Below are 14248 nucleotides of genomic sequence, written 5' to 3'. Positions count from 1 at the left end.
CATTCTCTTTGGATGTTTAGCCATGTCTGCTTTGACATGGATTTGGGTAGCTAGAGGAAGGGCTTGGATTAAATGTATCAGTATTTAAGTTATTTTTTTTTTCAATTGAGTTTTTCCTTACAATACTTTTTTCAGTGATAAATTATGATCAAATATGAAAACTGTGCATTATCACTGCCTCAGTTTCATTTATAGCCGTGTGTTTATTTGGCATTCTCTGAGGACTCCTGCTCAAGACAGTTCTACCTCTGATCTGTTATGCATGAAGGATTTTTTGTGTCCCCTTGGAGGATTGATAGCTGTTAGTTGTACCCAGCAAGAACAACGGAATGAAAGAATTTCACTACTGGATTAGACCAGTGACTGCTATGCCTTCATGCTTTATTTAAAATGTAGAACATTGTTTTGGTAATGGTATTGTCCAACAAAATATTAATCATATGCATAAACACTTGTTGTACTCTCTGAAGTCATAAATGGCTGCTGGTGATACCATAATTAGATTGTTATTTAGATTTTTAGGTTGCTGTTTCAGAAGTGTCATTCACGTGTTTCAGACTAAATAGGAAGATAGTATTTTGAAGACTATTTTTAGAAAATATCCAGGAAGTAAATTAGTAAATGTGTGAACCAGTTAATACATAAATTTTTAAAATAAGTTCTAGACAGTCAATCTGTGCATATAAGTTTAATTTCTATTCAAAGAGCAAACAAGATGGAGATCTTGTAAGATGTGCAACAGTGACAACTTCGGTTGAAATTACTGTTAGTGGCATATAAAAGGAGTTCTGGAAATTAAAATAAAAAAATCTACAGCAACCTGAAGGAAACTTGTCTGTTCTGTTGAACACCTGAACTTAGGGTTGCATTGTGTTGGTTGAGAAAGCCTAAAATGTGTAAAATCATGCTGTGTTTCAACTCTTGTACTCACAGTGGGTGTCATGTTCAACTTCCCTGACCAAGCAACAGTAAAGAAAGTGGTTAACTGTCTACCTCGGGTTGGTATTGGTACCATCTTTGGATTACCCCAGACCAGGTATTTTACAATCTGAGTTAATTTTATCTGTCAGTTCTAAGAGTTGTTTTTATTTTCATCAATCCAGCCCACATGGTTTGAAGCATTTACACCTACTAGTTTACAGAATATGGACCAGGAAACCCTTAGGGAGTATCTTGATTGTTGTTACTTCAATTTTTTATTTTTAATCAGTTTCTGTACATAGAATTGGAATTAAAATAGTTTGAGATTTTTTCTGTTGTGTTTTGTAGTTTTTTTATAAAGTCCAGGAAAAAAAAAATCTCTTGGATTGCTACTATAGCCACTCTGTAAGAACATCAGGATTTCTATTTTCAGAAACAAATTATGTGGGAAAAATTTTAAATGTACATTGAAGACACATTTGCTAAGTATTTCACATCCATTTGTACTGATCAAATTGTTTGCAGCATAATGTAGGTTATTAAAAAAACCCCTCAGTTACAGTTTCTTAGAATGGGTTACCAATACCAGTAAAGATTTTTTTAACTAAAGCTACATATATTTTTTTTCCTCCCTAAGTGATGTAGGTCTGGTATTTACAGATGTTTTTGTTATGAACAAAACAGTCTTGGGAATTTTATGATAAACTCTTCTCTGATTTATCACTCTAAGGAATAACTTTACAGTCTTCTTTCACAAACATTAGGAAATCTGGCATCAAATTCTAAAAGTTTTGAGTTATTTATGACTAACTCCCCAACCCTGCCCAGAATTTAAACCTCAAGAGGATGGACTTCATAATGAAATTCTATCATCTTATCATTGTTTTCCTTTGTTCTTGAGGGATTTAAAAAACCTCTCCTTAAAGATGACTTGATTCTTATGTGAAATTCTAAAAGTATTGTAATTTTCTTATTTAATGATATTCCTTCTCTAAATCTCCAGTAAAATATTTCTGTAATACATCAAGCCATCATGGAGCAGCTGAATTTGCACAGCTGTAAAGGTTTCTGTTGGAAAGTTTTCAAATCTTGACATATCCAGCTGTCAGATGCATTAATTCTTTTTATTCTTATTAGATTATAAAACTTTAAAAATGAACTTCAAATATCCGGATGGCAGTTTGATCTCCAGAGAAATCTAGCACAGTTCTGGTAGAAAGAATATGTACTACTGCCACTAAAAATCAGCTATGTAAAAAAGGAAGACCCACCAGGTTTTCTCTTTTTTTTTTTTTACCAATTTTCTTTGTTTTCAGACGCATTTCTTTGGCTAGTCCGCGACAGATTTTCAAAGCTTCCAACATGACCCAGCGATGGCAACACCGAGAGATTTCCAACTTTGAATATTTGATGTTTCTAAACACTATTGCAGGTATTGCTAATTACTATACATCCAAATTACTGTAATTACACAGAAAAGGAGTTAACCATGGCACAATCTCAGCAGCCATGGGGCACTACTATATTTTGCTCTTGTAATGAGTAGTTTTTTCTATGTATGATTGTGTCCTGAAAAACTTCACAAAATCCTCCTAAATTTACTTTATTCATAAATATATTTATGTTTTTGTAAGACTAGAGAGGTATTCATAACCCTGTACTGAACTGCACTTAAAATCAGAATATCATGACTGTGGAGGGACAACAGGAACTATATAGGCTGTTAACTATTTAGCAAAGCCTCATAAATAGGAACTTCTTTATCTTCAGTATTCTAAGTTTTAATTTTCATTAGTACTATCCTCCCTAAATATCATAGATGCAACAAGTTTTCTCCCTAAATATCATAGATGCTATGATTTCTGGGAAATCTCAGCCAAGGAGCAGGATATTCCTGGAGCCAATAAAAAGCACTCTTACGGGATGCATGGTTGCTCTCAAAAAAGGGTGCAGTGCTTGGATTGCCAGTGCTGCTGTTCTAGGACACTGTTAATCCAAACCCAAGCCGAATTTGTATCGACTTATTTTTGTCCTGACCGCTCATTCTGTAAACACTGAGCTGTATTTTGTTTAACTTATCCCATCAGCTTCTAACCAGTTAGGCTTCAGTTTACTAAGTGGAGGTTGACTGTTGGGTCTCATGACATCCCTTTTATTTTCCAACTTACTCTGTTCTCTGAGCAACTTAAAAAGTTTCTCAATTTTCAGCTGTTTTCTGTGGTGAAAGGTCTGTTAATTCCCTTTCAGGCTTGGCTCTTGCTAACACGATTGATATAGCAAATGCCTGTGCTTGCACTAATTGCATTTTATACAAATGGTCACTTTTGGTGCTTTCTGTAATCAGTCATCAAGTCAGAGGTGCCAAGATGCTGACAGATTTTTAAAAGTAGGGGTCGATCTGCTTGCCTCGTTACTGCTCAAGCTGAATGAGGCACATCATGGCACTTTTTTCTATGGCTCTAATGAATGACCCTTTTCAGCTTTAATATATTATTGAAATAATAAATTGGATTCTTATCTGCTTGGTGTTTGAGGTTAGAAGAAGCAAAAAGATAACATTATAGAAAGAGGGAAAGTTCAGTTGCCCATGATAGAGTTAAAAGAAAGATAGTTACTCCAATGTCATGTAAGTAGCCTTAATCCTCAATAACAGGTAATGTGCAATAAAGCCAAGTGATTATGGAAAGACTGACTATACCATTTAAAAATGCTGCAAACCATGATGGAAAAATACTGAGTGGTGTAAGAAAACTGGAAGAGGAAAAACTGTGGTGGATGTTTAGAAAATGTTTTCTCACAATCTTACACATTGGATTGTGAAATAATATTCCTGGGGAAGAGGTTAAAACCTGTCTTTGGAGACTTTTAAGACCAGGCTGAACAAAATCTCAAGAACATGCTGACTGAAGATGATATGAATGAATAAGCCTCTGCAACAATATAATAAAAAGAGACAGGATCCATGTAAAAACTGCATTTTAAATTTAGAAGCCAGGCTTTGGGATGTGTATGTGTGCATGGTATATGTTTATTCTAATTAAATATTTTTGTTTTACTGGAAGAAGCTCATTATTTCCATCTTAGATACATGAAGATGTACACATGAACCTGTGTCCAGACCAAATTTTCTGTCCTGGTAAATGCTGGCATATCCATAGATGGACAGTGGGCAAGGATGAATTCCCCTCAAAGTGTATTCTCTAGATGAAACAGTTCTTAATTGAAAAATTCTTCAGTCTGAATTCCTGAGCTACTTCATTCTTCTTTCACATATTGTATTTAAGACATTATGTAAAAAGAATGCTTTAATTTTTAGTATCAACAAAAATCATTGACCCTCCATTTTTGGAAGTGTTTCACCTAAAGGAAATGGAAGACAAGATAATGTAAACAAGAAGAGGAGAAATGTGTAGGAAATGAATGAATTTAACTGTCAATCTTACTGTATGCAAAAGAGTTTACAATTAAAGGGAAATGGGCTGAAATGTTTTAGATTAAATACTAGCATATTGTCAGCTTTTCCATTATCCTTTCAATAAAGCAAAGTAGAATACTGAAATGATAACAGATCTGAAATAAACTGCATTTCTTTCAAACAGCTCATAAAGTTATATTGTTGTATCTGTAGAGATTGGTATTTTGCTTAAATGTAACTCTTTATTCACAGTGGGTTTTTTTTGTTGTTTATCAGGTCGAACTTACAATGATTTGAATCAGTACCCTGTCTTCCCTTGGGTTATCACCAACTATGAATCAGAGGAATTGGACCTTACACTTCCTAGCAACTTCAGGGATTTGTCAAAGGTATTTGTCATCAAATATACCTCTATATTTTTATCATATTAGTTTGCAGTCTTGTAAACATTTTCTATGTTTAGTACATTAATGTTTCCTGCACAACCATTAACAGTGTTTCATTTCTTCATGTGTGTACTGATAATAAGAATCAGATTGTGTAAAAATGAATTATTAATGTATTCTTATTGCCTCTGATTGTATCAACCTAATAATTGTTGTTGGAAGGTGCTCCTAGTTGGAGACATTACATTTCATTTCAAATTTTAATGAAGTCAGAAATGCTGAGGCTGTTAAAGATTAAAAATTATCCTTTTTCTGTTTGTTTTCTTTTTCTGGTGAGAATTGTACTTTTTTAGTAGCCAACCCTGTGATACCATTATATTTTAGGTACTTTTAAATCACTGCCCATATTCCAATGAGTAGAAACTTCATTTTATCACTTCCTCTGTGTACCCCTTCAGGTGTGCTGGAGTAATGCAGTTGTTCTTTGTCAGAAAGACATTGACAGGTTTGAACAACTTTTCCGAACAATTCCTTTCTGGCAGTGTAGCCTTGTGAGTTTTTGCAACAGTCCCCCCACCACTTGCAGATTTGATATACAGCCTGTTTATAGAGGGTGATTATTCTCTTGCAAAGCTTTCCCAGAAGGGACTATTTCATTTTACAAAGCAGAAGTATCTCTCATTTTCTCTACAAGGACTGGGTGCACTACTCAGCAAGCAGAATCTTTTTCTAAAAGGTAGCTTTTATGGGAAATGGTTGGCATGTGGAGCAATATAGCTAATTAGTAGAAAAGGTAAGGAGAGTATTTTAATTATAGCTTTTTTTTTTTTTAAGTCTTATATAAATTGGTAGTTTGCTATTAAAAAATTCCCATGGAAATATGGAAGCCTTAGAAGTTTTTGCTTTCAGCTTGCAATTGATTAAAGTAAACACAGGTCTGTGAAAAGTTTTATTACTGATTCAGTTTTTTAACCTTAAAAAAGGTACTGTATTGTCAGCAAATATTTAGACAAACACACACATATATATACATGTATATATTTGTTTATATATTTGAATATGTGTGTGTTTAGATATATTTGAAGACTGTACCTTGAATGTGTATATGTAGACATTTAAAGCTAAAGTAGAGATTCTGAGGTACTATTTTATACTTTTCCTAATAGTGTTACTTAATGTGAAGAAGTCATTAACTCCAAAGTTTCTTAGAATGTCTGGTTGATGCAGATCCATGTTCATGGGTAAACCTGCACATATTTTATATTTTAACAAATCTTTAAAAGGTAAACATTTATTTATTTTAAAATAATTTTTTCTTTGTGGAATTCAATAAATTAAATAAATTCAGTGAATTAAATAAATTCAATTATTATTTATTAATCCCCTTGCCAGAAAGTATCTGAAGGTAGTTTACAGCCAAAAATATCTATCACCAAGCTAGAATACTCTTGTGAATTGCATTTAAATTAACATTGAAAACGTAAAAGTAACATCAGCCCTGTCTAGCTGAAGCTAATACATAAATTAATTCTATTAATCATTAATAAATTCATTGGCTATGACATGATTTTTGCAACCTCATTTTCCATTAACTTTGGTTAAGTGACGCTTCTGCATAGATCATGTAATTGCTGAAATAGTAGAAAACAAAGAAAAGAGTTCTCCATGTGCTGTACTTAGGAGGGGTCTCTTTTAATTGTATTGTCATTTGTAAAGAGTCAATTCAATCAGCACTGTAGTCCTGGTCTTTGTTCCTCCCCGAAACAGAACATATTTTCCTCATTTTAAGTTAGGTGTGGCACTTATCTCCATTTAAGAGATTGGATAGCAAACCTCCTCTATTTATATGTGTTTTTTTAATTAACATTAACTGGTTATATAGATTTCTCTGTTATGAAAGTAGTCTTTGAGGAGGATTGCTAAGTGGGCTTTCAGTTCTGAGGAAATCTTTCCATTGCTGGTGCTGAGGGATGACATCACTCAGATTTCATCTCTATCTACATTCAACCTTCTCAAGTATTTGCTGGAAAACTGGGAGCTTTAAACAGCACATAATTATTGCATATATATGTGTATATATATATATATATATATGTGTGTGTGTGTGTGTGTGTATATACATATATATGTGTATGTATATATACACATGCACACACACACAATGAGAGTCTTAATGCCATACCTGTTTCAAATAAAGCAGTTCCAAGTTTTGGTTACTGTTTTGGCAGTTCTAGCAGTAGAACTCCATGTAGCTTAAATATTAAACTTCATGCTAGATGATGAATTTGTGACATGGATCTGGAAGACCTTGCTAATATTCTACTATGAAAATTTGTGGATGTTATGTATATTGTGATATTTTCATTGTAGCACTGATATCTTGGGGGTAATGGTTCCAAATATGTACTAATTATGTTTTGTAGCATGTCTATGCTTTTGTACTGCTAAAAGTTTTTAAAATATTTGAAGATACTTCATTTAAATGTCTACATGGTTTTAACAATAATTTATTTCCTTTCCTTATGCATGCCCAGAAACTCATCATAGTTTAATGCTCCAACTGTGTAAAGAAAAGGAAAACTTTGATTTTGATCTGGCAGAAAGGAAGTCGGGTCAATATATTTTCTTTTTTTTTAGTTCCTAAGACAATGAAGAATTTACTTTTTAAAAATTATTTAGAAATTGCAAGTTGTGTCAAATCTAAGTTATAGGTTTTTTTAATGTGTCAGCTAGGAGTCCACAGTTAGTACAGATTTAAATAACTGCAGAGTGTAGGTTAAACCAACACTTTATTTAAGCAGCTTCTTCTGGCGCTGTTTTGAACATCAGTCACAGGGTGATAAACCAAAGCAACTGGAATGGATTGTGGTTAATATTGCTGTCAGACTGACGAACGCTCCTGACAAATGCCAGGAGCGCGCTGCCACTCTGTTACCCTGCTTTGACTCAAGTGTTTATTCCTTAAGAGGTGACTATGGTTTGGAATGAGCATTACATATTATATTTATAGCAGTATATATTTTATTTATACAAGAGGCACAGTTTCCCACCTGAACATGTGGCCTTTTCCGCATTACTTATGTTATTCGTAAGCACATTCTTTTCCTTATTCAGTGGAAGCAATAAATTGCATTGTATTTCTGATCTTGGATAAGGAAAGAAAATAGAAGTAAAAATACATGGCAAATACTGAGATATGGAAGCATGATTTTATACCCTCAAAAGTTTGTTACAAGATCTTGCTGTATACAAGGAGCTGCTGATAATTTTCCTTTCATAAGGCACAACATTTGTGTAAGATCATAAACTGACACTACTGGGAGAAAAAATTTATGCTAATCTTCAATCATCTTTTCTCTGCAGTATAGCTACATGTGTACGTACTAATATTTTTATTAATATTTTTATCTATTCCATGCAGTATTTGCTAAATCATCATCAATTTTATAGAGGTTGTTATGCATGTAATGACTTATTTTCCAGTCAAGTGTACAAAAGCAGCAAATACCTCTCACCTTAGTGAAGTGAGGTGTTTAATTGGTATGTGGGAGCCACTAATATAAAACACACCTTGACGGAAGAGAAGTAATAGGTTTTTTTACTATGAAAAATTAAAGTCGTTTTGTCGTTCTGATGTCAGCTTTGCTGTTGGGTGTTCTTCACATGCCAACCTGAATTCTGTTGCAGGGTGCCCATTTCAGGAGCACAGAAGCACTGCATATAAAACTTGTGTTTCATATTTTCCCTTGTGCAGTAGCAGATTTGGGATGGGCCTGAAATTTGCTTAGTTATTTACCTCTTGGCAAAGAGGTAGAAACTAAAAAATTATTTGATGTGAACCTATTAGAGTTTTGCAAATTTTTAAAAGAAATCTTTTTGTTTAGAGAGGCATTAAATCCTGTACAGGTATTCTATGAATCAAGTGCTTTTGCATAGGAAATGTAACTTACATTTTATTCAGCTCATGCTGGATACACACAAAAGGAGTGCAGTTAAAACTGATGAACTCACCGGGACTCAGTGTCCTTCTAAGTATAAAGCATGTTCAAAAATTGGACATTAAGGGAGGATGAGAAGAACAGTGTGAGAAATAAAAAGAGTGGGTGTAAGTCACTCAACAGTGACTTATTTTGATAGGCAATTACATCTGGAATTTAGGCACTAAAACTTTTGAGGCATGGCACTGCTGGGCTCAGCACCTGTCGTGGCTGCATTGTCACTGGTATTTCAGGTAGAAAATTTGTCATCTATATCTGTGACAAAAGATCCCACTTAGTTAAAAAATATTCCAGAGTCAGACAGGATATCCTCAGAAGGAAGGTACAAATATTCTTCCTTTTAGGGTGCACCATATGAATCCCTGCTTAAAGCAGGACATTAGAGGAAGTAAAATTTTTCAAACTTTGTATCAGAATCTGTGGTACTTACAAGAAGGCCCATTAAATTCTCTAGAATTTTAGATATCTTAAGAAACAGTGGTAGAGGTATTAATGCCAGCCTGAATGATACCTGGGATATCAGTGGTATCTGAAAAGGACACACATATTTCATTACTCACTTTTTAGTTCAGTATGGATTTTAGTATTTTTAGGATAAAGTATATTTCTCAGATCCTCTCCATTTTTAGATAACAAGTTTTCATGTTGTTTTTTTGGTTTTTTTGGTTTTGTTTGTTTGGTTGGTTGGTTGGTTTTTTTTGTGAAACACAAGTTGCTTCTTGGAGGACAGGAGCAGCTCATCCTCTCTAAAATGTAGGTTGACAGACCTAAACATTTGACATACCCACATTACTAACATTAGGAGAAACTTTTAAGAGAAGGGAAGCATACAAACAGGAAGTATTCGGAGGAGAACCTTTCTTGTGTTGGTTCCATTTAGGAAACCATAAAAGAGTAAAATCTAGCTAGGACAATGAAGACCCTCTTTTCCTGATCTGGTTTCTTTGCATACACAGAGACCTGAAGAGGGAAGGAGGGAAGAGAATTGCAGAGATAATCTTTGAAGAAAGCTGTGCAATGTTATTAAGTTCACATCCCATACAGTGCTAGAACTTTAGGACTATTATGGGATTTCTTTGTTCAGATTGGGTAATCTGTTTTGTAATTAGAAACAGTACTAACTAAAGTGTTGAGTAGTCTGTTATATTCCCTTGAAAGTTTTGACTTAATAAGATCATTTTTCCCAGTTCTAAATGCGGAAAAGTGATTTTGTGAAACTCTGGAATGCCGGTGACACTCAGACAGATGCTGTCATGGATGAGCGATAAAATGGGTCGATTATCCTTTCTGACAGCTGAGCTGCTGTGTTGTATCATTTTCGGAAGCACGCTTGCCAAAATTGGGAGACAAAGCAGCAAAGGTCCCCATGGGTCTGTGGCTGATGTGCCACAGCCCTTTGTCCTTCTCTCCCTGTGTCCCCAGCCCGTGTCTGCAGCACCACGGTCAGGGACGCTCCCAGAGCGAGCCTCGTCCCCGCCAGCCCTGGCGCCTGTGGTTCAGCACCACGGACAGGGACACCCCGAGACTATTCCGGGGGAAAAACGCAGGGACAGCCGCACGGAAGTCGGATTTGTTTAAATTAAGTAGCTCTTGGGTTGTTAAGACCAACTTGGACATGGTCCTTAGAGACACTCAACTGTTTGGATTTTAGTGTCAATTTCTTCTTTCCCTTTAAGAATGGAAATTGATATTGCTGGCTGGGGGTCTGTGTACAAATCACAGGACAGGACTGCTGTGGAACGTGCCTTGAGCTGTTTATTTTCTAGCATCAATCTCATTACATGGTTATGACAATGGGAAGATGCCAGCAGCTCACATTCTCTGTAGCAGACAAAGAACTTCATGTTACAACTTACTTGAAAAGTTTTTTGACCAATCACACAAAGCAAAAGCACATTGACAGTTATTCTATGCAATCACTGTAAGCACACGTACCTTTGGTTAAAACAATGCTTGCTTATTTCAAAGACAATACATGCTTGTAAGCCTTAAGATACAATGCACAGAGCTCCATTATTAAGCTTAGAACTTCCTAATATCTTGCTAGACAGACTTTTCTGTAGCTTAGGGAGTTATTCTAGACAAGCATTAATATGCAGATCATTGTTCTATTTGTCCCTACTTTTCTACTTCTTATATAATTTTTCTGCTGACAAATCTTATGGCTACTGCTTAGCTCTAACTGCAGTTCTGCTGTCTCTGAGGCCTGCCTTTTGCAGCTTTCCCAAAACCCTCTGATTTTAAGGATTCTCACAATTGAGTTGATAGGTTGATTTGAGCTTCATGCGGCATCTATCTCAGGACCTTTTTTCTAACAAATGTGATTTCCACAGTGGTCTGTTTCTCCACGACTCCTGTGGAGACCTGCTGAGGCTGGAACTTGACCCAAATGTATCTTGAGATGATTTGTCAAACCATCCTTTCTGAAATCTTACTCTCAGTGCAGATAGATTTTTTAAAACATATTCTAGTAATTTATGTTGCTTGATGATAGTGCCATAACCATCCTTTTATAGCATTACCTTTGACGGTTTTTTCTTGTTTTTAGTTGGTTATTCTCTGTGTCATACCACCTCACCTAAAGAATATTACAAGTGCATGATAGAATGCTTTTTGTTCCCATTCTTACTTTCTCTTCCATGTTCTCTTCTCTTCCTACCACAAGCTTATTTTCTGAAGTCACAGGAAGCATACTATTTGTACTTCAGATGCATATAACAGTTTCTAGGATCACTTAGCTATCTTCAAGCAATCTTTTAAAATTTTTTTAAAAAATTATTTTAGGTATTTGGGCAAAAGCCAAGTTTACAGGATCAGAAAGATTCACTTTAGTAATAAGCCTAATAATTTTAATCTTGCTTTGCCTCAAGGAGGAGTATTGTTTGGAATGTAGAAATTCCCAAAGATAAGAAAAATTGTAGCTCAAAATTAACTGTGGATGTTCAAAATTATATTCTAATTTTGTATCTGGTGTTATTGTCCATCTTGCTCTTGTTTCAGTTTTAGGTGCCTTGGACATATGTCATCTTCCAATTGGAAATGAACTACAGGAGGTTCATGAATTTTTAAACTGCCGCAAGAAACCATGGGGCACATGTCTGGTCATAAAATCTACTAGAAATCAAAATAAAGTAATTTCACACACATGTCTTGGGCCATAGACATTCTAAACGTGTGTTTTCTGTCTTCCTAATGTAAAGTGAAAGTTATTCTCTTGATACAGTCTCTCCTCCTTTTTATATACATTTGAACTCAGCAGATTATGGGTGCTACAGCACACATCTGTGTAACTCAGATTTCTGAACAAGCACGATAGTGGCCAAGTTAAAAATTGCACTCTTATGGGAAATGAATATGGGGTTTTTCTCACCTAAGTGGAGCTGTCTAAAGCTGAGTTGATCAAATTCCTAGGAGCAGGAGGCCTCTTGGGGTCAAACAACAATCCAGGCTTAAAAATAGTGGTCAGAAAATGAGATCATGGTAAAATAATGATAATCTTCGTTTAAGGAGGAGTTTAAGGTAGTTCAGGCTGTGGACTTTGATGCACACATCAACTGATCTTTCTAAAATTCAAACATCAACAGATAAAAATGTAGATCAAGTGAGGAAAATCAATACAAAAAATTACTAAGAAAAAATTATATGATCCTGAAAGTTTGAGGTGAATAGTTTACAAGATTAATTAAAATACTTTAGATATTATATCCAGCCAGTCACTTGAAGCTGCCTCAGAGTCATAAACACAAGGTTCGTTTCCAAAGTGGGGTGGTCATTGACATTCCAAAAGTTTGTTTGGTACTTTATACTGTTTGGCATAGATGCTAATCTGAAAATGAGTGTGAAAAGGGAACTGATAAAACTTTCTGAAAATGTTCATCTGTTGATGGTATTGAAGATGATGGCTGACTAATCAGGAGATCTTATGGAACAGGGAATAAGATGATGGATGAATTCGCCTTAGGAGCAAAGCAATGCATGTGTGAAACAAGATGCATTGATGGGCTCTTAGCTGACTATTTCTATTCAGGATTGCTATAATCTGATTGGAATAGTTTTATGAAACAGTACAGATTACAATAAAAAGCTCCTTATACATTCCCAAGTACCCTTTCTAGTCTTCAGGTGCTCCTTTTCTCAGGCTTGGTGCTCACATGTGATACAGAATAATGTTTATTTTGTGTACCCTGAGAGAAATCTGCAGCAAGTGTGAGCTTGTGTCGGCTTTTGGCTTGAGGGTCCTGTGCTCTTAGTACAAACAAAAAGGATTATATTTTTAGTTCTGATTGTCTTATGTGGATCTGGTGTTAGGTACAATGACAACTGTTTTCTGTGGCTTGTATGATGTTTTGGCTAGGAACATGGTCTGTAAAAGGACGGCAAACAGAGAATGTTTTCATCTCCTGCTATGACTCAAGTGCATGTGACTTCTCACTTAATCCTATTTCTCAAAATCCGTAGAAGTATTGTTTGTTTGTTTTTTAAGCAAGGGAATAGCACGGTTTTCTTTCACTTCACAGGTTAAGTCATGGAGAGTGCATGCAAACGTTATCTTTTAACTGGCAGGGTTATTTTTTAAGTAAGTCCATACCCTCCTCACTGCCTGCAAGCAGCTGGATTTCCATCATGATTCCCAGGGACATTGTTTCCTTTCTCCCTGACTTCTTGGAAGTGTCCAACACATAACAAGTGCCTTCAGTTTGGCTTCCCAGAAGTATTAAGGTGTAATACCTCAGGTGCAAAGTGTGCGACACATTCAGTTGTGCTGATTGTGATTAAACCTTACTGTGCTTCATTAATGTGTCCTTAATTAGTTTGCAGTTCAGCAGTGCATTGTTTCGCAATCTGCTGCAGATGCTTGTGACAGCATTTGGTACTGTTGTTGGTAATGTGAAGGCATGGAGATTTTTCTTTTCAATTCAAATTCCTCCAAGTTTTTAGGTGACCTGAGGCATATGCTGTCACTGACCTATTGCTAAAACATCACTAATGTTGCATAATAGGGATTTTTCTTTTTCATTTTTATGCTTAACATCAGCTTATGACCCATATTTTTTAACTGTGAACTTTGTGAATCTTCTGTCATTAAGTATTATTTATATTGACATGTTCAGATATTCTGGTTATTATACCATCTTTAGATCAGTTTTTCCTGACTGTTCCTGCTGTCTCAGAGGAATATGCGTGCTCTTAAAAACATCTGAAATAGAAACCATATGTACAAATACTTTTAATTTGCATGCACATGACCTTTTTCTACTTATGCTCCAGCCCTTATCAAACTCTCAGTCATGAGAATAGAATTTGGAGTATTTAAAATTGTTTAAAGCAGAATGTGATGGTGTGTTGATATCAAAATAGGTAAAGTATACTCACTAATAGTCATAATTATTGCAGTTTTAACATTGTGTACACAAGTTCAATAGGAGAATTCCTTATTGAACTAAAGTGTTCAACTAGAGAATTCCTTATTTGACTAAGAAAGTACATGAAATTCAAGTAGCTGCTCATGTTCTTAGGTGACTGAATTA

At 35.2% G+C, this 14248-nt stretch overlaps 1 protein-coding gene across 4 annotated transcripts in view; it reads left to right on the top strand.

Moving 5' to 3' along the window:
• The window catches only part of LRBA (LPS responsive beige-like anchor protein), a 367373-nt gene that overhangs the window by 245321 nt on the left and 107804 nt on the right, over positions 1 to 14248 (top strand). For all 4 annotated transcript variants that reach the window (XM_038136498.1, XM_038136496.1, XM_038136497.1 and 1 more), the window contains 3 exons: positions 934 to 1036; positions 2238 to 2353; positions 4613 to 4725. In XM_038136498.1, coding sequence (XP_037992426.1) covers positions 934 to 1036; positions 2238 to 2353; positions 4613 to 4725 — 332 coding nt within the window. The remainder of the gene's footprint in view (positions 1 to 933; positions 1037 to 2237; positions 2354 to 4612; positions 4726 to 14248) is intronic.

This window comes from Motacilla alba, chromosome 4, assembly GCF_015832195.1.
Source record: "Motacilla alba alba isolate MOTALB_02 chromosome 4, Motacilla_alba_V1.0_pri, whole genome shotgun sequence".
NCBI lineage: Eukaryota > Metazoa > Chordata > Aves > Passeriformes > Motacillidae > Motacilla > Motacilla alba.
This window is presented reverse-complemented; position numbering and strand designations above follow the sequence as displayed.